A 21,243-nucleotide genomic window follows, 5' to 3' on the forward strand; every position below is an offset into this window, starting at 1 on the left:
GATCGAATTGCCTGGCTGTACAAATTGTTAGCGATCTATTGCCGCCCATTGATGCCCTACTCACACTAGCCGGTACCTGATAACCAGCTGACAAGAGTGTCTGCCGTCAGATAGTACTAGCACACGCAGCGCATCGCATCAAAGAGAGCTGAGTGTAAATGTGCTCATTTTCGCAAACGCCATGAGTGAGAGCTTGGACTGTCAGGAGCTATCATTTATGCATAGGACATCAAGCTTTGCTCGCCCCCTCAGACATGGCGACTGTTCATCCAAAGAGGTACTCGGGAGACTGTTGCGCCAGCGGCTCTGTCATGTGTCACTCCGTGTGAGGATGAGGTGCTTGGCTGGAGATCAATCTAGCTGCGGGAGCAACCGCGTTGATCATGGACGCGAGGCCATCAATGCACGGACCAGTTCAACGAGTCACTTAGGAAACTCTTTTCGACGAGGACTCGGCTCGACCCAACTGATAAATCCAATGCCTGAAAGGCCTGAGGTTATTCACCTCGCAACGGCCCGGTTCCCAGCCACAACATGGATCTCACCTTCGACTTTCGCTTCTTCGAATGGATTTGATGCTCATAATGAACATTGCCAGACACTAGCTCATCACTGAAAAGCAATCCCTTTGATATTAGCCATTCTGGTTATCGACGAAAACTATAGTTCTTTCCAAGACACATCTGGAATATAGTTGCATTTGAAGAATATTTAATTTATATTGACCGACTGGCCTAGTGGTTACGGCGCTCGTCTTACAATCTCCACATTGATTACACGAGAGATCGCAGGTTCGATCCCTGCGTCGGTCATATACTTCTGCAATTTTTTTTTGCCCTCGCCCCGAGGCCTACATATCTCTCCAACACCAAAGACTGTGTCATTGATCTCTTGAGTAGTCTGTTGTGACCTTTCTCAAGCAAGAAATGTCTTCTGAAACACACTTGCTCATGAATGATATGTTCTTTTGCGTCCTCCCTGGTTTATTGAAACCACTATTCTTCGCAAACTACAAATCATGTTTACAGATGTTGATACGCGCGTTCCTTCTGTACTGGCGCTTGTACGATTTGAAGAGATAGAATGGTGCATCTATCAGTATAAACGAAAGTGTCTATGGCTAGCCATCATGGTAAGACTGTCTGATTCTTGTGCCCATTCACACTAGCATTTATGTATGCCTCCCTAGTGCAAGCATACCTGGGTCGATATGAGTTTATCTTTACAGCGTATTCTCAATGGCCTTCGCTCCCTGGTAGCATGCAGTCCTGACATAAGAAAATCACGAAGCATCTTTGTCCAGACTGGTCACTGCAGAAGTGCTGAGATTACTAGTAGTTCGATAGTGAGGGTGGGTCATATCAATTGCCGTCAGTGGATCCGGGTAATTCCAGAGCTATGGTCCCTTTCCCCTCTTTCCTTGTTCCCTTTCACTGCCCCTCTTTCTCTCATGGTTTATGAAAAGCATCGGCCTCACGACCGATTGTCAGTTCTGTGGCTCATCTTGTGATTCCACCCTGCCCTCCCACAATCCTATAACCATGATTATCCTCCAGAAACCTCCGCGATATGTCACTGCTAGTATATTGTGCTCCTGCGGAGGACTCCTCTTTGGGTACTTATTTGCTTCTGACCCCAGTTATCTCAACTTCAATACTGATGCCTAAATATTAGAATGGATACAGGGATCATTGGCCCCGTGACCGTCATGGAAAGTTTCACCTCACGGTTCGGAAGCCAGGCTGCAGTGATTCACGGGCTGATCGTGTCGTCTATCCTTGTTCCTGCCGCAATATCTTCATTCTTTGCAGGTTACCTGGCAGACAAACTGGGTAGGCCAAAAGGCATCAGTATTGGTGCCTTGATATTTGGAATTGGAGCAGGCCTTGAGGCAGCAGCTGTTCACATTGGCATGTTCGTAACAGGGCGATGCATCGAGGGCATAGGGGAGGGCTTGTACCTTGGAACTTTGGTAGTGTATGTCCGACATCCCTCCCCTCTAACCAAAAGCTGTCTGTCTGACGCTACACAGTTATATCTGCGAGATTTCGCCGCCCGACGTCAGAGGTGCTTTAACCACCGGCCCTCAGTTGCTCATCACATTGGGTTTGGTAGTGGGTTTCTTCACATGTTATGGAACGGCTCGCCTGAAATCTTCATTCTCGTGGCGTACTCCCTTCCTGATTCTTGCTTGTTTGGCAGTGGCTTTCTCGGTTGCTTCTTGGCTCTGGCTGGTCCCGTCGCCCCGATGGTTGACCATTCACGGTCGCCGAACCGAGGCTACTGCGGCTTGGGACTACCTGGGGGTAAGCCAGGCGGAACGCGAGAAGGCTGAAATTGAGCAGGACAGAGTTCTTGTCGCTGAAGTTGCAAGCACCTCCAGCAGAGAACGTGCTTCATCAGTTCCCCAGGCCCAAGCAAAGTCAGCCAAGGACAAGATTTTCGATCTCTTCTCTAAAGACGTTCGGACTCGCACCATTCTAGCTGTCTTCCTCATGGGAATGCAACAGCTCAGTGGGATTGACGGTGTTCTTTATGTAAGGTTCTCCTCGCCGACCTCTGGTGATCACAGCACTGATCTCTTGTCTTCTCAGTATGCTCCTCTTCTATTCGAGCAAGCAGGACTTGCATCCTCATCAGCAAGCTTCTTCGCTTCCGGCGTCTCTGCAATTGTTATTTTCGCTGTCACTATCCCTGCACTCATATGGGCCGACAAATGGGGTCGTCGACACAGTACCATTTATGGTGGCATCGGCCTCAGCTTCACGATGCTTCTGATAGGAGCTCTATATGCAAGCAGGGCAGTTCACAGCTCGAGTGGAGCGGGGCGATGGGTTGTCATAGTCAGCATCTACATATTTGCCGTGATATACTCTTTGAGCTGGGCTGTCGGCATTAAGATCTATGCAGCAGAGATACAGCCACAAAGGACTCGTGCCTCGGCAACTAGCTTAGCTCACGGGAGCAATTGGGCGGCTAACTTCCTAGTAGCACTTGCTACACCAATTCTACTTTCGAGAAGCAGCTTTGGTGCATATTTCCTATTCGCGGGATGCACACTTGTCACGACCTTTGTATGCGCAGTCATGATGCCAGAGACCAAAGGCAGATCGCTGGACGAGATCGAAGAAGCATTCAAGTCGAAGGCTGTGGGCTCGCAGTCGCTCCTGAATGTTCTTCGCCGGACCACCCGATCTATGCCCTGATCAGCGATGGTCGCCCGGAATAATTCGATCTGTGCACGAATTGCAATTGAACTGATGACAACCGACAGATTCAAGGGGTGGGTCAAAGCGTCAGCGTTAGCCGGAAATAAAGTAAAACAGCCGGCGGGGCCGAATGACATTCTGATTTGGGGTTAGCACGAGAATTTGTAAGCCGGACTATGATCTAACCATATAAGGATAGCTTCAGATTATGTAACCTGCCCCTCTGCCGAATGGAAAATAGTTCGGATAATCCCCTCGCTGATAAAGAAGAAATTGTGCCGTCAATCTAGAATGCCGTGACGCCCGCTCTTCACCACCCTTGATCGACCTGCAGCAAGACCCGCAAGTTCTGATCAGCAATGCCTCCTCGTAGGAGAGCGCCGATTTCTGCGGCCAACTTGCGGTCCACGCAATCTGGAGAGGTAAGTTGGAGTTAAAAAGAAAGATTTCCGCGCCGTCTCTCGCCGCCCTCATTAACCTTATGCGACGTCTTAGGCCGCTGCCTCTTCCAGGCCAGGAACCACCGATGCTTCCAAACGCAGACGCGCCTCTCAGTCCAAACCTGCTCCGCCCCCAGAAGAGCCAACTCCCGTCGTCGAGGAACAGCCGCAAGCTTCCGATGAGGAGCATTCTCACACGTCGTACCGCCACCGAGATCCCTTCGATGCTCTTCTCGAGCCGTTCTACTACAACAAGGGCCTAACGGATCCGATCAACACCGCCAAGGATAAATGGAACCTGCTGCCGGCATTCCTCAAGGTCAAAGGTCTGGTGAAGCAGCACATCGACTCATACAACTACCTGGTCGAGGTCCAATTGAAGAAGATCGTCGAATCCAGCTCCACAATCCGCAGCGATGTCGACCACAACTTCTACATAAAGTTCACCAACATCTACCTGGGATTCCCTCGACGTGCAGACGAGCCGCAAGATGTCCGGGCCGATTTCTCAGAGTCCACTGTGGCCCCGCACGAATGTCGCCTTCGTGACACAACCTACGCGGCGCCCATTCAAGTCGACTTTGAGTATGTTCGTGGACGCCAAAGGGTTATGAGGAAAGGTGTGGCCATTGGAAGAATGCCGGTCATGCTTCGGAGTTCGAAGTGCGCGTTGGCGAACAAGACCCCAGCGGAGATGTCCGTCTTGAATGAGTGCCCTCTTGACCCTGGTGGTTATTTTATCGTCAACGGTACAGAGAAGGTCATCCTTGTTCAGGAGCAGTTGAGCAAGAACAGAATCATCGTCGAGACGGATCCCAAGAAAGAGATTGTCCAGGCCTCGGTCACTAGGTAACACTCTGCCGCTTTTTCCCATTCCATTGGTGGGCACTGGTACTAATCTGTTTGTGCAGTTCTTCCAACGAACGTAAATCCAAAAGTTATATCGTATTGAAGAAAGACAAACTCTACGTGAAACACAATGTTCTCAGCGAGGACATCCCCATCGTGATCCTGCTCAAGGCCATGGGTATCCACACCGACAAAGAGATGCTCTTGCTCGTCGCCGGTGTTGACAAGGTCTACCAGGAAGATTTTGCGATCAATTTCGAAGAGGCGATCAAGCTTGGTATCTATACCCAGCAACAGGCACTCGACTGGATTGGCGCACGGATCAAAATCAATCGCAAGCAATCCACATATCGCCGAACTCATGTGCAAGAGGCTGTGGAAGCCATCGCTTCCGTTATCATCTCTCATATCGAAGTCAAGAACATGGATTTCCGACCTAAGGCTATCTATGTCGCACACATGGCTCGTCGTGTTCTCATGGCCAAGAATGATGCTACTCTAGTAGACGATCGCGACTATCTCGGAAACAAGCGGTTGGAACTGGCTGGCCAGCTGTTGGCTCTGCTTTTCGAGGACTTGTTCAAGAAGTTCTGCTTTGATATCAAAATGAACATCGACAAAGTACTGAACAAGCGGAATCGTGCTGAGGCCTTTGATGCCTATAGCGTGATTACGATGCACAGCAACCACATTACTCAAGGAATGAACCGCGCTATTTCCACCGGAAACTGGAGTTTGAAACGTTTCCGCATGGAACGTGCAGGTGTGACACATGTGCTAAGTCGGTTGAGTTACCTTGCCGCTCTGGGTATGATGACGCGTATCAGCAGTCAGTTCGAAAAGACCAGAAAGGTCAGTGGTCCCAGAGCACTGCAACCATCCAACTTCGGTATGCTCTGTCCAGCCGATACTCCGGAAGGTGAAGCTTGTGGTCTCGTGAAGAATCTGGCACTCATGACCCACATTACAACGAATGACGAGGAGGGCCCTATCCGGAACTTGATCTTCATGCTCGGTGCTGAAGACATTTCCACAGTCGGTGGAAAGGAACTTTATGGCCCGGGGTGCTACACTATCTCGATCAATGGTACTCCTATGGCGCTCACTCGACGACCGAAATTCTTCCTCAATGCTTTCCGAAGACTCCGTCGGATGGGTCGAATTTCCGAGTTCGTAAGCATTTACATCAACCACCACCAGCGGGCTGTCCACGTAGCCACCGATGACGGAAGAATCTGCAGACCGCTTGTTATTGTTGATAACGGCAAATCTCGCGTGAAGGCCCATCATCTTGAGAAGCTGCGGGATGGTACCATGGCTTTCGATGACTTCCTTGCTCAGGGATTGGTGGAATATCTTGATGTGAACGAGGAGAACGATTCATTAATTGCTATCTACGAGAAAGATATTACTGAAACAACGACTCACCTGGAGATTGAGCCGTTTACTGTTCTTGGAGCTGTCGCCGGTCTGATCCCGTATCCCCACCACAACCAGTCGCCCCGTAACACTTATCAATGTGCTATGGGTAAACAAGCAATCGGTGCGATTGCTTCGAATCAATTCTTGCGGATTGATTCTATCTTATATCTCATGGTCTACCCGCAGAAGCCGATGGTTAAGTCCCGCACGATCGAGCTGGTCAAGTACGACCAACTACCCGCTGGACAGAATGCAACTGTTGCGGTCATGAGTTACTCAGGATACGATATTGAGGATGCCCTCGTGTTGAACAAGGGATCTGTGGATCGTGGATTCGGAAGATGTCAGGTGTTCAAAAAATACGTCACCAACTTGAAGAGTTACTCGAACGGCACCAAGGACCGCTTGAGTGGACCGCAGTATGAGAACGATGCGCCGATCAGGAAACATGCTCTGCTCGAAAGTGATGGTCTGGCTGCTGTGGGTGAGCAGGTCAACGCCGGTGAAGTCTACATCAACAAGTCCACGCCCGACCAGTCGATGTCCTCTGGGTTCGCCAGCTCTGACCCTGGCCGGCCCGTTTCTTATATGCCAACTCCCATGACCTACAAGCTTCCCGATCCTGCTTACATTGACAAGGTCATGATTTCTGTGACCGAAAACGAGAACCAGCTGGTCAAGGTCTTAACTCGACAAACACGTCGTCCCGAAGTCGGTGACAAGTTCTCCTCCCGTCACGGACAGAAGGGTGTCGTGGGTATTATCGCCGACCAAGCCGACATGCCCTTTACCGACCAAGGAATCAACCCGGACATCATCATGAACCCTCACGGTTTCCCCTCTCGTATGACAGTCGGAAAGATGTTGGAGCTTGTTGCAGGCAAAGCCGGTGTCTTGGCCGGCCACCATGGCTACGGCACTTGCTTCGGCGGCACTCCGGTTCAAGAGGCGTCTCAGATCCTGATCGACCACGGCTTCAGCTATGGTGGTAAAGACTATCTTACCTCCGGTATCACGGGCGAGGCTCTGCCATTCTATGTCTTCACCGGTCCCATTTACTACCAGAAACTCAAGCACATGGTGCAGGACAAGATGCACTCGCGTGCTCGCGGACCGCGCGCCATTCTCACCCGCCAGCCCACGGAGGGTCGTTCCCGTGACGGTGGGCTCCGTCTCGGTGAGATGGAGCGTGATTGTCTGATTGCGTACGGTACCAGTCAGCTGCTGCTGGAGCGACTGATGATCTCGTCCGATCGACACGAGATCGATGTGTGCGAGCAGTGTGGTTTTATGGGTTATCTGAACTGGTGTCAACGGTGCAAGTCCTCTCGAAGTGTGGTGAAGATGGCAATTCCGTACGCCGCCAAGCTTCTCATCCAGGAGCTGATGAGTATGAATGTCACCGCGCGATTGAAGTTGGAAGATGAGTTTCCCGAGATGAAGGGTCGGTAGACCAAGACGGTTCAATACATCAACATCACAAGCACTTCTGTCAGTCTTCCATTTTTGGCGAGATATAAAAAGTAAAACAAACGGAAGGGGAAAAGTTCAGGTCATTTGAGAGACAAAAAAGGAGGCGTTTAGAGCATCATTGGGAGGCTCCTGCTTGGGAAAGGGGGTTTTCGCTTGTACATAACGTTTGCATGCATAGCGCTCGGCGATGCGGTCGAATTTGAATAGAACAGTTTTGACTTAAAAGAGTATCATACAAACACTTGATATGTATACCGGTAATTCACTCACACGCCTTCAATTGACAGTACTGTCAGTCTAAATCCCGCCAAAATATCTCTTCACGACCCCCCAGTAGCGTTCCGGATCGGTCCTCATATGCGACACATGCGCCGACCCGTCAAACTTGACCCTCTCGACCTCCCACCCCCGCCGCGCAACCTCCTCAGCATGACTCTCCACATCCCTCGCATCGACCACCCGATCCCCCTCGGAGTACAGATAACATCTCCTCGGCGCAGCCTCCGCCCCCTCCGTGCGGGAACCCCCCCGCACCACCAACCCCGCATCCACCGTCCCCCGCCGCCCGACCATCACCCCATCCGCGCGCGGCATGATGGCTGTCAACAGCATCGACCACCCCATAATCCCCGCCAGCACCAGCATCCCCAGCAGCCGCAGCACCGGGTTCGCCGGCAACCCGACGGCCAGCGCGCGCATGCCGCCGCGGAAGGTCGAGGTGCCCGGCGCGCTGTCGTAGAGCATGGCCTCGACGGCCAGCGGGCGGCCCGTGGCAGCCCGGTAGGCCTCGAGCAGGTGGGCGACGGCGAAGGTGCCGCCGTTGGAGAACATGTGGATGTAGACGCGGGGGTGGGAGGAGCCCGGCCCGGGGTTTGGGTCGTCCCGGCTGGTTGTTGCGTCGGCGTCGGCGGCGGCGGCGGCGGCCCGGAGAGCGGTGACGGCGGGTTGCAGGCGCGCGTGCTGCGTGCGGGCGGTGAAATTGATCAAAAAATCCAGGGAGGTGGAGAGCGTGTACAGGATCGTGGCGCGGGGGTAGAGGTCGAGGTAGGTGGTTAGGTATTTGGTGAGGGTGCGCGGGTGGGCGTTCATCCAGAAGGCGAGGATTATGATCTGTTCTGGTTTGTGGGGAGCATTGGCTGGACGGTGGATGTAGACGGAGGGGGAGAGTTGAGTGAAGGCTTTGAGGGGGTTGGGGGGAGGGGTGGATGCGGTGTGGGTGGTGGTGGTCATTGTTTTGCTGTAGTGGTGTGTCTCTTTGGAATTGGATTGCGAGGTTTGGAGGGCGAGAGAGAAAGGGAGGGAAGGTTTGATTGTTTTTGTGTAGAACGGAGTATTCGGTAGATCCTATAGAACCGAGGCGAGAAATCGGGGAAAAAGAAGTCAACACTCGGGAGGTTTCTTTGGTATAAATTGGAAGAATACGAAGTTGCGCTAGCCAGACTCTGAAATCCTAGATTATACAATCAGCCACCCGGCTTACCGTCACTAGAGGAAGTATTTATGACTCGTTGATTTTCAGCTCCTAAGCACTAGACTCGAGCATCACCTCAAGAGTGGAGAGAGAGTCTTTGCCATGGCGGCAATGCGGATTTTATGATTACTCACTGGTCAGCATGGCTCTCCCCGGGAACATCGAATAACACGAGGAAAACCTCCCGATCAGAATTGGTACCTAAAGCTAAACCTATCAAACGCCAGTCCTCGCTATGCTCTAATTTCGTCCTGCTTTTGTCCCGTGTCTCAGTCTATCACTCATGAGTTTGTCATTCAACCCCAGGAATGTACCGAACCTAGGGCTTGTACAAGGGCTTGGGTCTCAATGCGCCCGTAAGACATTGCCGGACCTGCGTTGCACCGTTTCGAATTGCTCGCTGTTCTCGACTAGGTAGGCGTAGCAGAGCCACTGGCGTCCTTCTTCTTTCCTCTCAACGTTTGCCCGGATCCTTGGAATCGGGGCTTGTCTCCTTCAACAACCTGCCCGGTCTCATCGCGCTTCTTCACAGGCTTGATTGCGTATCCAAAGAAAAGCTGATTCGGGGGCAGTCGAAGCGGCTGCGGCCCGTTGGTTCTCCTGACCGGAGGAGGATGCTGAGGGTTGGTAGCACCGGGTGTGGGAGTAGATGGTTTGGGAGTGGGGGTTTTACTACCTTTCTTAGCGTTCAAACGCTGTCCACCGACAAGGAAGTTTGACGACACAGCCCTTGCTCCGGCAGCGGCGTCGGTTGACTCGGGTGCGATGGCAGCATAATTGATTGACTGTGCCATGGTGCCATGGGGATGTAGCAAGCCACCGGACGGCAACTTGCCGCTCACTCCGCTGCGAGGCGTACTGGTTCCACTGGGACGTTGCGGCTCCTCGTAGCCCACCGGAGGCGCAAAGTCGACTTCAAGATCGGTCTCGAGGACTGAGATAGCGTTGCTCTGGCCAGAAGGCTTGGTTTCTAAGACAGCCATCTCGTAGACCTGGTCGTTGTAGGCGAATGTGAAGACGTCACCCTTGGTAAGGCAAGAGAAGTTTCGGAAGGCATTCTCCAGCACGGCCTTGGGGTCACTGATGTCGAGGAAACTGGTTGACTGAGCCTGTAGCTTGATGAACTGGCCCGGTGATAGGTCGGTGGATTTGATCTGAACTAGATCGCCAGGCTCCAGAAGAAGTGTTTGCATCAACTATAGCACCAATTATCAGCTCCGCGACCATGTATAGGTTGTGGCAGGGACCTACCCAGAATGGCAGGTAGATCTTCCCCTCCTCCGCAATGAATTCCAAGACACCCGCATGGGTCATTCTTTCCCTGGCACCATTGTGAAGCTCAAACAACATGGGGTATGTGATATGCAGACGCGTCAGCTTGTCCAAAGCGCTAGGCGGCATGATGACCTTGCCGCCGTGGTTGACATTTTCTCTCTCTGGACCAGGCATCATCGCAACAGGGTAGCATCGGTAATATTCATCGAAACGGCGGGCTGCTCCTCCACGACGAAGCATACTGGAGCCAAGCACCCCCTCCATCGGATCGTCCTCCCAGTAACCGGACTGAAACTGCTTCCGTTTAGTATGGGATATCTGAGTGACTTGACGGCGTGAAAGCGGGGAACCCACCATGACCAACGGGAGCTAGCTAAGGAGATGATTGGAAGCTGGAAGAGATATGAGTGTTGGGAATAAGACTCAATAGCGGCTTGTGATGTATGGTATGGCCGAAGGCGACAAGCCAGGGAAGAGATGTCAAGAAGTACTGAGGTGTAGCAAACAGAGCTCGAGCAGTTGTAGAGAGTGACGGGAGTTCAGGTACGTTCGGCCGATCAATCGGATCGCCTGCGGTGACGCAAATGGCGCGGCTCCGCTTTGATTTTCCGACCCGACCCCAGACAACGCAGTGCAGCTTCAAAATGTCTTGATTCTTACCTCTGTTCGTCCCGACCTTCTGGCTCATTTGCAACCAAATCTAGAGTTGACAGTCTACTGCGATCCGTGATTCCCTCCCGCGTCTTTCCATGTCAGCCTCTCAGCCCCGCCCCAAGCGGGCAGGTGAAGACTTCACCCGTACTCACCACGAGGACGAGGACGGCTCATCGACCAAGAAGCCTCGTTTTGATCTGCGAAACCCCTCTGCTCTTGCTCCCGATGCACTAGAAGAAGATGCAGTTCTAGATGCCGACGAAATCGGACGCCGAGGCCAACAAGTCCGCCGCAAAGCCGTCAACTTGGACGGTTACGACTCCGACAGTGAAAACGAGGGCTTCTCAGCGCGCATTGAGGCCAAGTCAAGAGCAAGCCGAGAGAAGCACGACGCTGAGGACGATGACATGTTTGCTGAATTGCAGGAGGACTTTGGGCCCGAGGAGATTGATGCCGATGAAGCCATGCGCAAAAACAAGAAGAACGTCCGGTTCCTGCGGGACGACGAGATAGAAGGACAGGTTGCCTCGTCCAAGAGTGGCGGGACGGTGCACGCAGATTTTACCAAGGGGGCTGACACAATCGAGGACGAGGAGGACGAAAGCGAAAGCGAGGTCGGGGATGAAGAGCGCGCTAGACCCGACGAGGAGCTGGATGAAGAACTGGGTGCGGGTGCGAAGAAGAAGCATGCACCACTCCTAGACGCTTTCAACATGCGCACCGAACAAGAAGAAGGTCGCTTCGATGACCAAGGAAACTATGTCCGAAAGGCAGCAGATCCCGACGCGGTCTACGACACGTGGCTGCAGGGGGTCTCTAAGAAGGACATCCGACGCGCCAGGGAAGCTGCAGAGAAGCGGGAGGAAGAGCGCAAGGAAAAAGAGCGCAAAGACGATAGTGTACTCACCGCGGATGTCTTGAGAACTCTAATCACCCATCTGGAGCGAGGCGAGACGATCTTAGAAGCTCTGGCAAGAATAGGTAAGGGCGCTCAAAAGAAGCAAAAATGGCAGACCAATCGCAATAAAAACCGCAAAAAGCAGAGTGACGCTGCGCCTGAGGATGCGGAAATGACAGATGACGATCCAAAGGAAGTGGCCAGAAAGCAGGCTATCGAAGAGATCACCGGTGCTGCCGACATCCTCATGACTAGAGGGCAGGCAGAGATCTATGACACTGAACGCGAGTTCCTTACAAGGCAGTACCGCCGCGAGACCGGCGAGGACTGGGTCGATCCTCCGTCTGCAGACTCCTCCAACTCCGTGGAAGAATCCCCTGCGATGTGGGAGTTTCGGTGGTCCGATGCTCGTGACGGTGGAGTCATACATGGCCCATACGATGCTCCTACGATGGAGTCTTGGAGAAATGCAGGATATTTTGGGGAAGGAGTTGAGTTTCGCCATACGAATGACGGCAGTCAGTGGAACAGTACAGCTACCTTTGTTTGAGACTGGCGTGCCCAGTCTATGTCATGAGGCGAATATTGTATATGTAAATTAGCATCGTCGGATACCCGGGTTCTTGGGAATATTAATCTCATCATTATCATTCGAGCCTAGACTAGGCTCACTTTTGACTAAAATTTGACCCTAAAATCAAAGTGCCCATACATTGACTTCTCAAAAAGCGCCGGCAATATCATACATCAAGCAATTGATGTGAAAACAACAAACAGATCGAGTCAAGTAGACGAGGGAGTGGCTGGATTACTCCTTGCCTACACCATTCCATCTGCGACATCTGATCACTGAAAACAGATCCGTGCATGACCGTCTTTGCATAACTCCAAGAACGTCCTTAGGAAATCAACTCTATGACAGTTCCATGGCATCGCCATTTGTGGGGGCAGTGAAGCTCACTGCACCTTGATCGCCAATGAACCGCTGCTCATACGCGTTGACAAACTTGACGCTCCGAGCAGGGTCGTAGAACAGACGATAGCTGCGCTGGACATCATCAATGCTGACTTCCTTCGCCTTGCGCTTCTGGCTGAGCAAATGAGATGTTGTGATGATGTTGCTGGCGTATCGCAGATTCGATTCTTGGCCGATTTTCGTCAGAAGTGCCAAGGCATCGGGTGAGAGATCGATCTCCTCTTCCTGTGCCCGAATGGCCAAGATCTGTCTGATCTCGTCCGCAGAGTAAGGCTGTGTGCTGACAATGACCACTCGGTCAAGGAAGTCCAAAGGCAATCCGTGCGGAGAGCTGTAGGTAGTGCCGCGGATCCGGGAGTGGCCACGGTTGCTGGCCATAATAACGATGGGTGCCAGTTCCGCCTCCAGAGCACGGTTGATGTATGAGAAACATTCAATATCCAGCATATGCACCTCATCAATGAACAGAACACCGGGGATAATCTCGGCCTTGCCTTCTTCCTTCCACTCAGCCACCTTGGTGTTGATCTGATCCCTGACCTCACTCCGGATCTCGCCCGTGTCACCCGAGAAGAGGGCCAAGAAGCCCTGTGACCGCGAATTGATGACATCGATTTCGTGCAGGCTAACAGTGTGTACGATCTCCTTGCGAACCTGAAGCTCACCCTCAGGACATTGCACAAATTTGGTGTCGGCGCCCATGGCATCATAATCCCGGGAGCGTGCGTAAGAACGTCCTAATTTGGTGATTTTGCCGGACGACTTGTCGATAGAAATGATGTCTCCTGCCATCACTCTCTCCTTGGTCATCGAGTCGATCATCTTCGTTCCCATGTCATAGATTGTCTCCATATCCGTTGTCTTGATTGTGAGCTTTCCTTGTTTGTTTCCCTGGGCAAGTCAGCATCGGCATGTTGCGCCAAGCATTAAATCAGGTGAGATCGAAGTGAGTGCTAGGTGAAGTCTCGAATCACGGTTTGTGAGAGATCTACTTACACCGGTCACACTTCTATCAATCTGGATCTCCACAACTTCGCCCTCAATTATTTCGCTTTCCTCCTTGATGCGAACCCCGATTGACTTCCGGAAAGCTTGCGTGAGAGCCTCCGTCTTGGACATCTCCATCGAGAAGATTTCGGAAGAAGCGAGCATGGTGAAAGGAACATCCGATCCAAGAGACTGGGCCATACCCATGGCGATGGCTGTTTTACCCGTGCTGGGAGGCCCTGCGATCAACACAGCTCGACCAGCGATTTTGCCTTCCTTCACCATCTGCAGAATGACAGCGGCAGCCTTCCGGGCCTTTTCCTGACCCACAAGACCCTGGGAGGAAGCTCTGGGCTGCAAAGAGTCGATATCCACACCGAGGCCACGAATATGCGAATGAGCAGCAATGAGGTTCAATCCCCGGAGCTCCTTGGTCTCCGCAACGGTAGAAATTGGCTGTCGACAGTCAGCAATGGGAGGGAGTTAACTAGGATTGAGGAAGGTGTTTGAGGTCAACTCACGGCAGCCATCGCAACTACTTGCAGACACGAAAAATTTTCCTGTGGACGAGTGACAGGTAGCAAGTGAATTCGATGTACCAGCGCAAAACTGGTCTGCAGGCGTTGCGGAAATGCAGACTGAATGGAAGAGCTGCGCAGGGCAGAATCGGCCAAGCCCACAGTATACCGCCTGACACACCGCCCGGCAGAAAACTGTCGTTCGCGCCGGGGCCCGTGCCTCTGAGATTTGTGGCGGCCGACAAGAGATGGCACTACAGACCACTGCAAGTGAATGATGGGCCAGCGATCCAACTGTTCACTGGGTCAGTCTCGGCTGCTTCACGCGTCGTTCCCACTGCTTGTTTCCCCAGCTGCTTGTTGCTCTGTTTATCGCTTCCATGACAACTGGTACACAGGGCACCAGGATCCATGAACGTAAGCAATTTACCTTTTCTGGTCTGGTACCAACTTCCCCATAATTTCCCAATGTGATGTTTACCCTCAATGATCGCTCTTTCCACATTGTCTCCCGCAACATGGTTTCAATCGAGTAGAAGGGCCATCGATTTACCAAGATCACTCGACAGTTTTTCCCTAAAAACTTGACAAGTTGCCATGGAACCAGAGACCTCACCCTCACGCGACCCCCGTCTGGCTCGCCCTTTCAGACCAACTGCTGCCCGCACATTGTCCGAGACTCACTCGCGACTCAGTGCACAGCAATTAAGCACCCACTCGGTCAATGAACGGAATACTTCCAATCCCGACCACCTAATACGCGGTTTCTCCGACCTGGTCCAAGCCGCAATCCTCGCTGCCAATAGCAAGTCGGAGAGAGATCGATTACAGAAAAGAAAGGAGGCTACCGCGACATTATGCACAAAAGCCAAAAGCGTCAACAGTTTTCCATCGACCGCGGCTTTCTTCCAAAAATCTCAAGCAGATGAGGACACGGAGCTCACACGTGTCTCGGAGGCCCTCAAGAGGCATAATGCTACTTACCAACAGCGCGAAAATGCTTTGCGGCTCACACTCGGCTCGTCCGTCTTCGATACGAGTAGATCCGAACAGACTAAGCACTTGCAGCGCGAGGTTCAGACAGCAAGAAGCGATTTGGGCAGCGCCAGGGCTGAGATCACCAAGCTGCGAGACTATAATGTGACTTTAGAGCACAAACTAAAAGAGCTCCAAGACCGCGTGACCCGGACAGAGAAAGCTTCTTGGGACTATGCAAGCACGTTAAAAAGGCATGCAGATCATAATACGGAAACTAATGAGCGCATTGCGCACCTCAGCTCAGCTTTGAACAAACAATCAGATTCATTTCCTCCGAAAGATCAGATGGATAAATCACTATCCTCAATCTTTGATGTGGGCGGTAGACTGGAGTCTCTTGAGACCAAGAACAAACAAGACATAGAGGAGTATCGGGACTTGCTGGATAATCTGCGTCGCGACTATGACGAGAAGTTTGTCCGTTTTCTGGCGGACCAAATGGCGCGCTATAACTCTCATTTGGATTCCGTGGAAAATAGGCTTGCACAGAGCTCGGCACTCAGCGAAAAAACCCAGCTGCAACAGATTCAAGACACTAAATATCATAGTCTTACCGAGCGGATGGACAAGCTTCAGGAATTACAGGCAATGAAAGATGATCTTGCGATGTCTGAAATGGAAGAGCTCAAAACCCACCTGAAAACCCACCTGGAACAAAGCAAGGTAGATATTTCCACGATCAAAAGTGAGAACAGCCAACTCTGTGACGAACTCAAGATTTTCCTCAACAAAGACAAATCAAATTCGGATGGACAAATCACAGCACTCGAGACAGCACTGCATACCGCAGAGCAGAACTTGGAGAGTGTCAAAATAGGCCTACATTCACTTGAGATGCGCTACAACAACCTGTCAACTGGGCCTCTAGTTAGGAGTATGGCACAGGCTATGCAAGAAATGTACCCCGGCGCAGCACAGATGATAGACAGGATGAAGCTGCTAACAAAGCACTTCGAGCAACGGTTACCTCAACTTGATGCGAGGGTAGAGAATTTGGAAAAGGACCTGGGTTCTCGGTCAAACAGTACCTTCCAAAAACAGAATCACCTAGCTCAGCAAGTCGAGACCTTGGTCAAGCAACATGAGGCTTTGTCGCAGTCGCTGGCGCCTTTGCCAAATCCATCCACCGGAGAAATCTCGAGCACGAATGTTTTGTCAGGCCGTCTGCGAGCGGTGCAAGATGAAGTCAAGGAGCTTGCATCTACCGTCAGCAGTTATATAGAATCAAGGAAAATGGAGGACGAATTGTTGGTCCAGAAAATGGAAGAAGAGCGAGATTCTCTGAGAAGTCAGAGCCAAGTTCTCACCGAGGAATTGGCGAGTTTAAGCGCACAAGTCACGGAAGTACATGAGACCATGAGAGCCGATATCAAAAGGTTGAAGTCTTATCCTTCTGACCTCCAGACTCATCAATGGGATCTCCGGCAGCTCGAACAAGCCACGACGGCTAAATGGGAAGATTTGGAGGCGAAGGTCAAAAAACTGGAAGAGTCTGCGAATCGATTCCTACCTATCCGCGAAGGCTCGGAAACATCGTCTCAGCCACTACTTCCTGCCGTACCAAATTCGGTGCAGGGCTCGGGCAGTTCAGTAGGCTCAGTGCGGGACAGGAAGCGACCTCGTGTATCTGCGGTCTCTGACGGTGAAAGAGGAAGTCAGTCACGCGCAAGCTCGCCGTATTCCTTCTCATCCCAGGTTGGGTTGGACTCAACACCGAATTCTGAGAGCAGGAAAGGGCCCAAGAAAGCCAAGAAGAAACGCCGGCGGCAGATTGAGGAGGCTATTGTTATCGACTAAGTTGGAAGGGACCAGACCAGACAGTCGCAGGTGCCTTACCACCTTACCATCATGGCTCGACGACGGCTCTCAGCGCTTCAGCTTATAATGAATGTGACAAATGCAGCCCCCACCGACTTTTGATTTTCGCTGGATACCTCTAGGGTTACATTTTATTTCCTTTCTCATTCGTTTTGTGTTTTGGGGAGACTCTCAGAAACCAAACCCATTCTCATACTTCTGTATTTATTCCCAGGTTCCGGTTGAACCGGGCCTAGTTAGCCCCTATTTGATCCTAGTTGATGCCTGGTCGATGCACAGTATGAAAGCAACGGATGTTTGTACAGTACATGCGCATGTCCTTGGGACTGCGCTTGCTCAGGTCTTCCTGGACATGGTGAATAGGACAGGCGTTTCCGGCCAGCGAATTGAATCTGATATGTATGTCTTTACATTGTTTGGTAGCCAGTAACGTCCAAAGCTGCGGCGATGTACATGAGGTGAATGTTAGTGTAAACAATCGACCCGACTGCAGTTGGATGTGTGATGCATGCCCGCCAGTTGGCAACATTCTCAAAACTTGCCCGATCGTCCCGATCACCCCATCCCCCCACACCCCACGCTGACTCACCCACCTCCCCACAGAGGTCCAAGCACCGAAGCTGGGAAGTTGACCTGCAACACCTCAATAGTTCGACATCACTCAAGAAACCACAACAGGCAGCCGCATAATGCTTAAATAAGCCCCTTACGAAGCTTGATCACAATAACTAGTATCGTAATCGGTAAGCGAGTGGGCACGGCAAGCGAGTGGGCATCTGTGTATTACGTATAAAAAAGCCCATTGTTAAACTTTTATATTCTAACAACTACTTATTTAAATAGTAAGTTATTATATATATAAAAATACTATAGTAGTATAAATCTATGATCAAGATTTTATCATATTTTGATAGCTGTAGGCTATTATTTACCAGTATTCTCAGAATACTTAAAAAATACAATGTATTTTATATTACCTTCGTCAAAAAAGCTTCAAAAAAACTAAGTTGTAGTATATCGATACAATAACTTTATATAAAACTAATATAAAAGTTTTATAAAGTCTATATAAAAGTTGGTGAAGTTATAAGTGTTTTAAATATACTCTTTTATATACAATACACAGGGTGTCCACTCGCTTGCCGTGCCCACTCGCTCACCGATTACGTTACTGTACAGTTCGAACACCAGTCATATAGTCTCATACCACCTCTCATTTTCAGATTCAGTCTTGAGACACAAGTTCAGAAATCCCAAGAGGCTATGCGCATGTTTTAGGAAATGACAGGCACTTCTAGAGGGTTGAGGAAACATCCGGCGGAAGATCTCATACCCGTCGGCAAAACCAGTAGGTGGGCAAAAGAGCTGGTTGAGCTTGAGCTTGAGCTTGCGGAGGGCGGAGGTATAGCGGAACCAACCAAGTTGAACCAACCAACCTCAGGCAATCAACATCAGCAGCTCTTCTCGCCTGCTTTACAATGTCCAGATCCATGCTCATAGTATCAGCACCACTTTATGAATTCAATATCGTATGATGCAAGTTGAACCCTCATAGTAAGTGAAAGGGAACAACACAGTCAATAAGAAAGCATTCCCCATTGCCGGTGGTTCTTCCCGAGCCCGCCAACAACACCCCGAGAAGGAAGTTGTTTGATCGGGCAGCCGGTCCGACGCTAAAACCCATGTAAGCGTGGCCTGACTTGGGGCCCTTCTTCTTTTCGCTTTGCCGATGTTAGGTGGTTTGATGCCGGTTGAGGGTCGGCGGGAAAAACCGTACGCCTGGAGTACTCCGGGAGGAGTCAATTAAATTATCTTCTGTAGTCTACAACAGATAAAATCTATCTGATGCTGGCTAAGGTCCCCCGATCTTTTCCTTCAAGGCTCCGGGATAAAGTCTTTTCTCCCCTCCTCCGTTTTCCTGCTTTCCCTCCCCTTGGGATTTTATTTTCTTTTATCCGCCTAGCACGTGTATATCGTTGGTTCTATGGAAATAACATCAAAGTTCGATTTTTTTCTCATTCACTCTATTCAGAGTGAATTTGTTTCTTTCTTCTTCATGATGCTCTATGGTGATTCCATTCCTTGTTCGCTGCCTATCTATGCTCTATTTACAAATTCTCGCCCAACCCTGCAGTTCGCGAGGATTGGCCTTCGAGATCCGATCTATATCTAACCTTCTAAGCTTCTCGCGCTTCAATGTTCAATATTCCGCAAGTCATGCCATTGAGAGTCGTGTCCGGTATAGCCAAAGAATGATGGAGACGATTTACTCGCCCGTGGCCGGACGCCAGGATCGTCCTTGCCAGTGAACGAGAGCGATCGGAATGAAACTGACACCCATGATGAGAGCGGCGCATACTCCAGCGCTGGCGGCAACTCCAACGTGTTCGAACATGGATGGGAACCTGAACAGCCTCGATTAGTACCTTGTGTGCGCAGCGACAGAAGAATGACCATGGTTGCGACCTACCAAAACGGACCCAAGAAACCCCAGATTTGACGGACGAACGTGATGAAAACTCCGATGCTGGCCGCCTCGGTGTGATAACAGTCTACGGCATATGTGATGAGGACGGTGGTTACGATCTGGTTGCCACCGGCACAGATAGCAATGCCAATAATAGGCCGGATATTCCAGTGTCCCTCCTTGGACTGCTCGGTGCAAACCAGGAAAACAACGAGGCCCACAATTGAGCAGAGGAAGCCGATATAACTGAGCCACAGGCGATGCTCGGGCTGAGGCTTGCGATGAATCTTCTTTTCGCGCAGTCTCATCCAACGGTCGGACAAGACACCGCCCAGCTGTTCGCCGATGAGGGAGCCAACGATGGGGCCAAGGAACTGGAGACCCAGTTGCTCGGCGTTCAGGTCAAACTTGGTCTGCAGCAAGGCCGGAACCTCAACCGTGGTCATGACGTTACTCAAACAGAAGATCATGGCGTATGCAGCTGCTGGTATGGCAACGCAAGGGTGCGTGAACATGCCCAGCGGTCTAATGAAGTCCCATGGCGACAAAGGTGTGGGGTCGATCCGTCGCAGCTGAACGTACTCTCGCACCCACGCAGGCTTACTGGTGTCATAATCACCCCCGACATACCGCGTTTCCGGGCCGAAGAAGAGGTATAAGACAAATTGACCTCCGTTGATCTAATTGATGCGAAGTTGAATTGTCAGCCATCCGCCAATCATCTCCTTGGGCTATCATGCGAATCACAGAGGAACTTACTATGGCCAAGATCCAATAGATCCATTGGTAACCTATCCGATACGTAACGAATCCAAAGATGAAAGGACCGCTCGGGATTCCCAGAGTGACCAACAGTGTCCAGATCCCCATGTACCGGGCGCGGTCCTTCTTGAATGTTGTCTCCATCACTACAGCACTTCCGATAGCTTCCGTGTCTGTTAGCTTGTCTGGTTTCTCTTATGTCGGAGCGATACTAGCAAGCTTACCCGACGCGGGAGAGATGAAGAACGCTTGCAAGGCACGACAAACTGCAAGAGACGAATAACTCGTGCTTTCAGCACACCCTACATTGCAGACGAGACTGCAAATTAGGGATAGCAAAAAAACTGGACGACGGCCCCATCGATTCGACAGGGGTTTCCAGATCAAAGGGGCCACGCCTAGGACTGCAATCTGGATGGATGTCATGTAACTGGCATCATTGATAGAAACACCGTACTCGGTCGATATCCTGGATGTGATTTAGTAACCCGGATGTCTTCGGATCGGAGGGATACCTACGTCTCATAGGCGGGAATGATGCCTGCAGCAGCAAAAGTTCCCATGCACGCGTGGAATGCAACTAGAAGAAGGTTGACGATTTTCTGCAGGATAACTATCCCATCAGCCAAGGGTTCACACATAGTCAGAAGCCAGTCAGTCGCGGAATGTTAACCTTCCATGATGGCCAGTTATAGGGATCTGCAGGATCCATGCTAGGCATAGGGTCGAGCTCCAACGTGCCATGGCGTTCGAGCAGGTAATCACGATGGGCTTTGGAGAGACGTGATGCTGCAATATCGGCATACGTTGACGGAATGCCAGACTCGGTGCTTTCTACAAAGTCGACATCCTCTTTGGCAGGTGTAGGGGGGTCAACAGCCGTGCGAGACGGCTGCATCTCGTGTGACCCGGTCATCTCGATGGGAGACCCTATGTTTAGGGTAAGGAAATCGGTAAACAGTTGATTTGGTGTTGAAGAGTATCGG

At 51.2% G+C, this 21,243-nt stretch overlaps 8 protein-coding genes and 1 non-coding gene across 9 annotated transcripts; 5 read left to right on the forward strand and 4 right to left on the reverse strand.

Annotated features, from left to right (window-relative positions):
- The first annotated feature begins 723 nt into the window (after positions 1-723).
- BO95DRAFT_t17 lies at positions 724-812 on the forward strand. Its single transcript has one exon. It is a non-coding gene; the product is annotated as a tRNA-Val (tRNA).
- Positions 813-1,675: 863 nt separating this feature from the next.
- BO95DRAFT_351225 (putative MFS sugar transporter) lies at positions 1,676-3,206 on the forward strand (the record flags this gene model as incomplete). The annotated part of the gene is made up of 3 exons (XM_025582078.1): positions 1,676-1,977; positions 2,033-2,537; positions 2,595-3,206. 3 exons carry the CDS (start codon positions 1,676-1,678, stop codon positions 3,204-3,206), a joined length of 1,419 nt encoding a protein of 472 aa, XP_025447382.1.
- A 306-nt stretch (positions 3,207-3,512) lies between these two features.
- BO95DRAFT_403526 (DNA-directed RNA polymerase III core subunit RET1) lies at positions 3,513-7,589 on the forward strand. Its single transcript, XM_025583927.1, has 3 exons — positions 3,513-3,631; positions 3,705-4,498; positions 4,561-7,589. The coding sequence occupies exons 1-3, from the start codon at positions 3,569-3,571 to the stop codon at positions 7,370-7,372; spliced, it is 3,669 nt and encodes a 1,222-aa protein (XP_025447383.1). The 5' UTR covers positions 3,513-3,568; the 3' UTR covers positions 7,373-7,589.
- On the reverse strand, positions 7,586-8,734 carry BO95DRAFT_470101 (putative indole-diterpene biosynthesis protein PaxU). The gene has a single exon (XM_025589489.1). It carries the CDS (start codon positions 8,621-8,623, stop codon positions 7,691-7,693), a length of 933 nt encoding a protein of 310 aa, XP_025447384.1. The 5' UTR covers positions 8,624-8,734; the 3' UTR covers positions 7,586-7,690.
- Positions 8,735-9,026: 292 nt separating this feature from the next.
- On the reverse strand, positions 9,027-10,687 carry BO95DRAFT_115836 (polyubiquitin-binding protein UFD1). Its single transcript, XM_025580410.1, has 3 exons — positions 10,494-10,687; positions 10,116-10,433; positions 9,027-10,060 (listed from the first exon to the last, which is right to left on the reverse strand). Exons 1-3 carry the CDS (start codon positions 10,494-10,496, stop codon positions 9,275-9,277), a joined length of 1,107 nt encoding a protein of 368 aa, XP_025447385.1. The 5' UTR covers positions 10,497-10,687; the 3' UTR covers positions 9,027-9,274.
- Positions 10,688-10,786: 99 nt separating this feature from the next.
- Positions 10,787-12,346, forward strand: BO95DRAFT_438127 (GYF domain-containing protein). Its single transcript, XM_025585438.1, has one exon. The coding sequence runs from the start codon at positions 10,889-10,891 to the stop codon at positions 12,239-12,241; it is 1,353 nt and encodes a 450-aa protein (XP_025447386.1). The 5' UTR covers positions 10,787-10,888; the 3' UTR covers positions 12,242-12,346.
- On the reverse strand, positions 12,327-14,277 carry rvb2 (RuvB family ATP-dependent DNA helicase reptin). The gene is made up of 3 exons (XM_025585439.1): positions 14,176-14,277; positions 13,664-14,110; positions 12,327-13,558 (listed from the first exon to the last, which is right to left on the reverse strand). Exons 1-3 carry the CDS (start codon positions 14,182-14,184, stop codon positions 12,605-12,607), a joined length of 1,410 nt encoding a protein of 469 aa, XP_025447387.1. The 5' UTR covers positions 14,185-14,277; the 3' UTR covers positions 12,327-12,604.
- A 400-nt stretch (positions 14,278-14,677) lies between these two features.
- Positions 14,678-17,144, forward strand: BO95DRAFT_115865 (uncharacterized protein). Its single transcript, XM_025580411.1, has one exon. It carries the CDS (start codon positions 14,770-14,772, stop codon positions 17,005-17,007), a length of 2,238 nt encoding a protein of 745 aa, XP_025447388.1. The 5' UTR covers positions 14,678-14,769; the 3' UTR covers positions 17,008-17,144.
- Positions 17,145-18,830: 1,686 nt separating this feature from the next.
- BO95DRAFT_379120 (putative MFS transporter) lies at positions 18,831-21,173 on the reverse strand (the record flags this gene model as incomplete). The annotated part of the gene is made up of 6 exons (XM_025583311.1): positions 18,831-19,433; positions 19,499-20,175; positions 20,255-20,421; positions 20,482-20,726; positions 20,777-20,859; positions 20,931-21,173. The coding sequence occupies 6 exons, from the start codon at positions 21,171-21,173 to the stop codon at positions 19,295-19,297; spliced, it is 1,554 nt and encodes a 517-aa protein (XP_025447389.1). The 3' UTR covers positions 18,831-19,294.
- Between the last annotated feature and the right edge of the window lie 70 nt (positions 21,174-21,243).

The sequence above is a fragment of the Aspergillus brunneoviolaceus genome, assembly GCF_003184695.1.
Source record: "Aspergillus brunneoviolaceus CBS 621.78 unplaced genomic scaffold BO95scaffold_3, whole genome shotgun sequence".
Taxonomy (NCBI): Eukaryota; Fungi; Ascomycota; class Eurotiomycetes; order Eurotiales; family Aspergillaceae; genus Aspergillus; species Aspergillus brunneoviolaceus.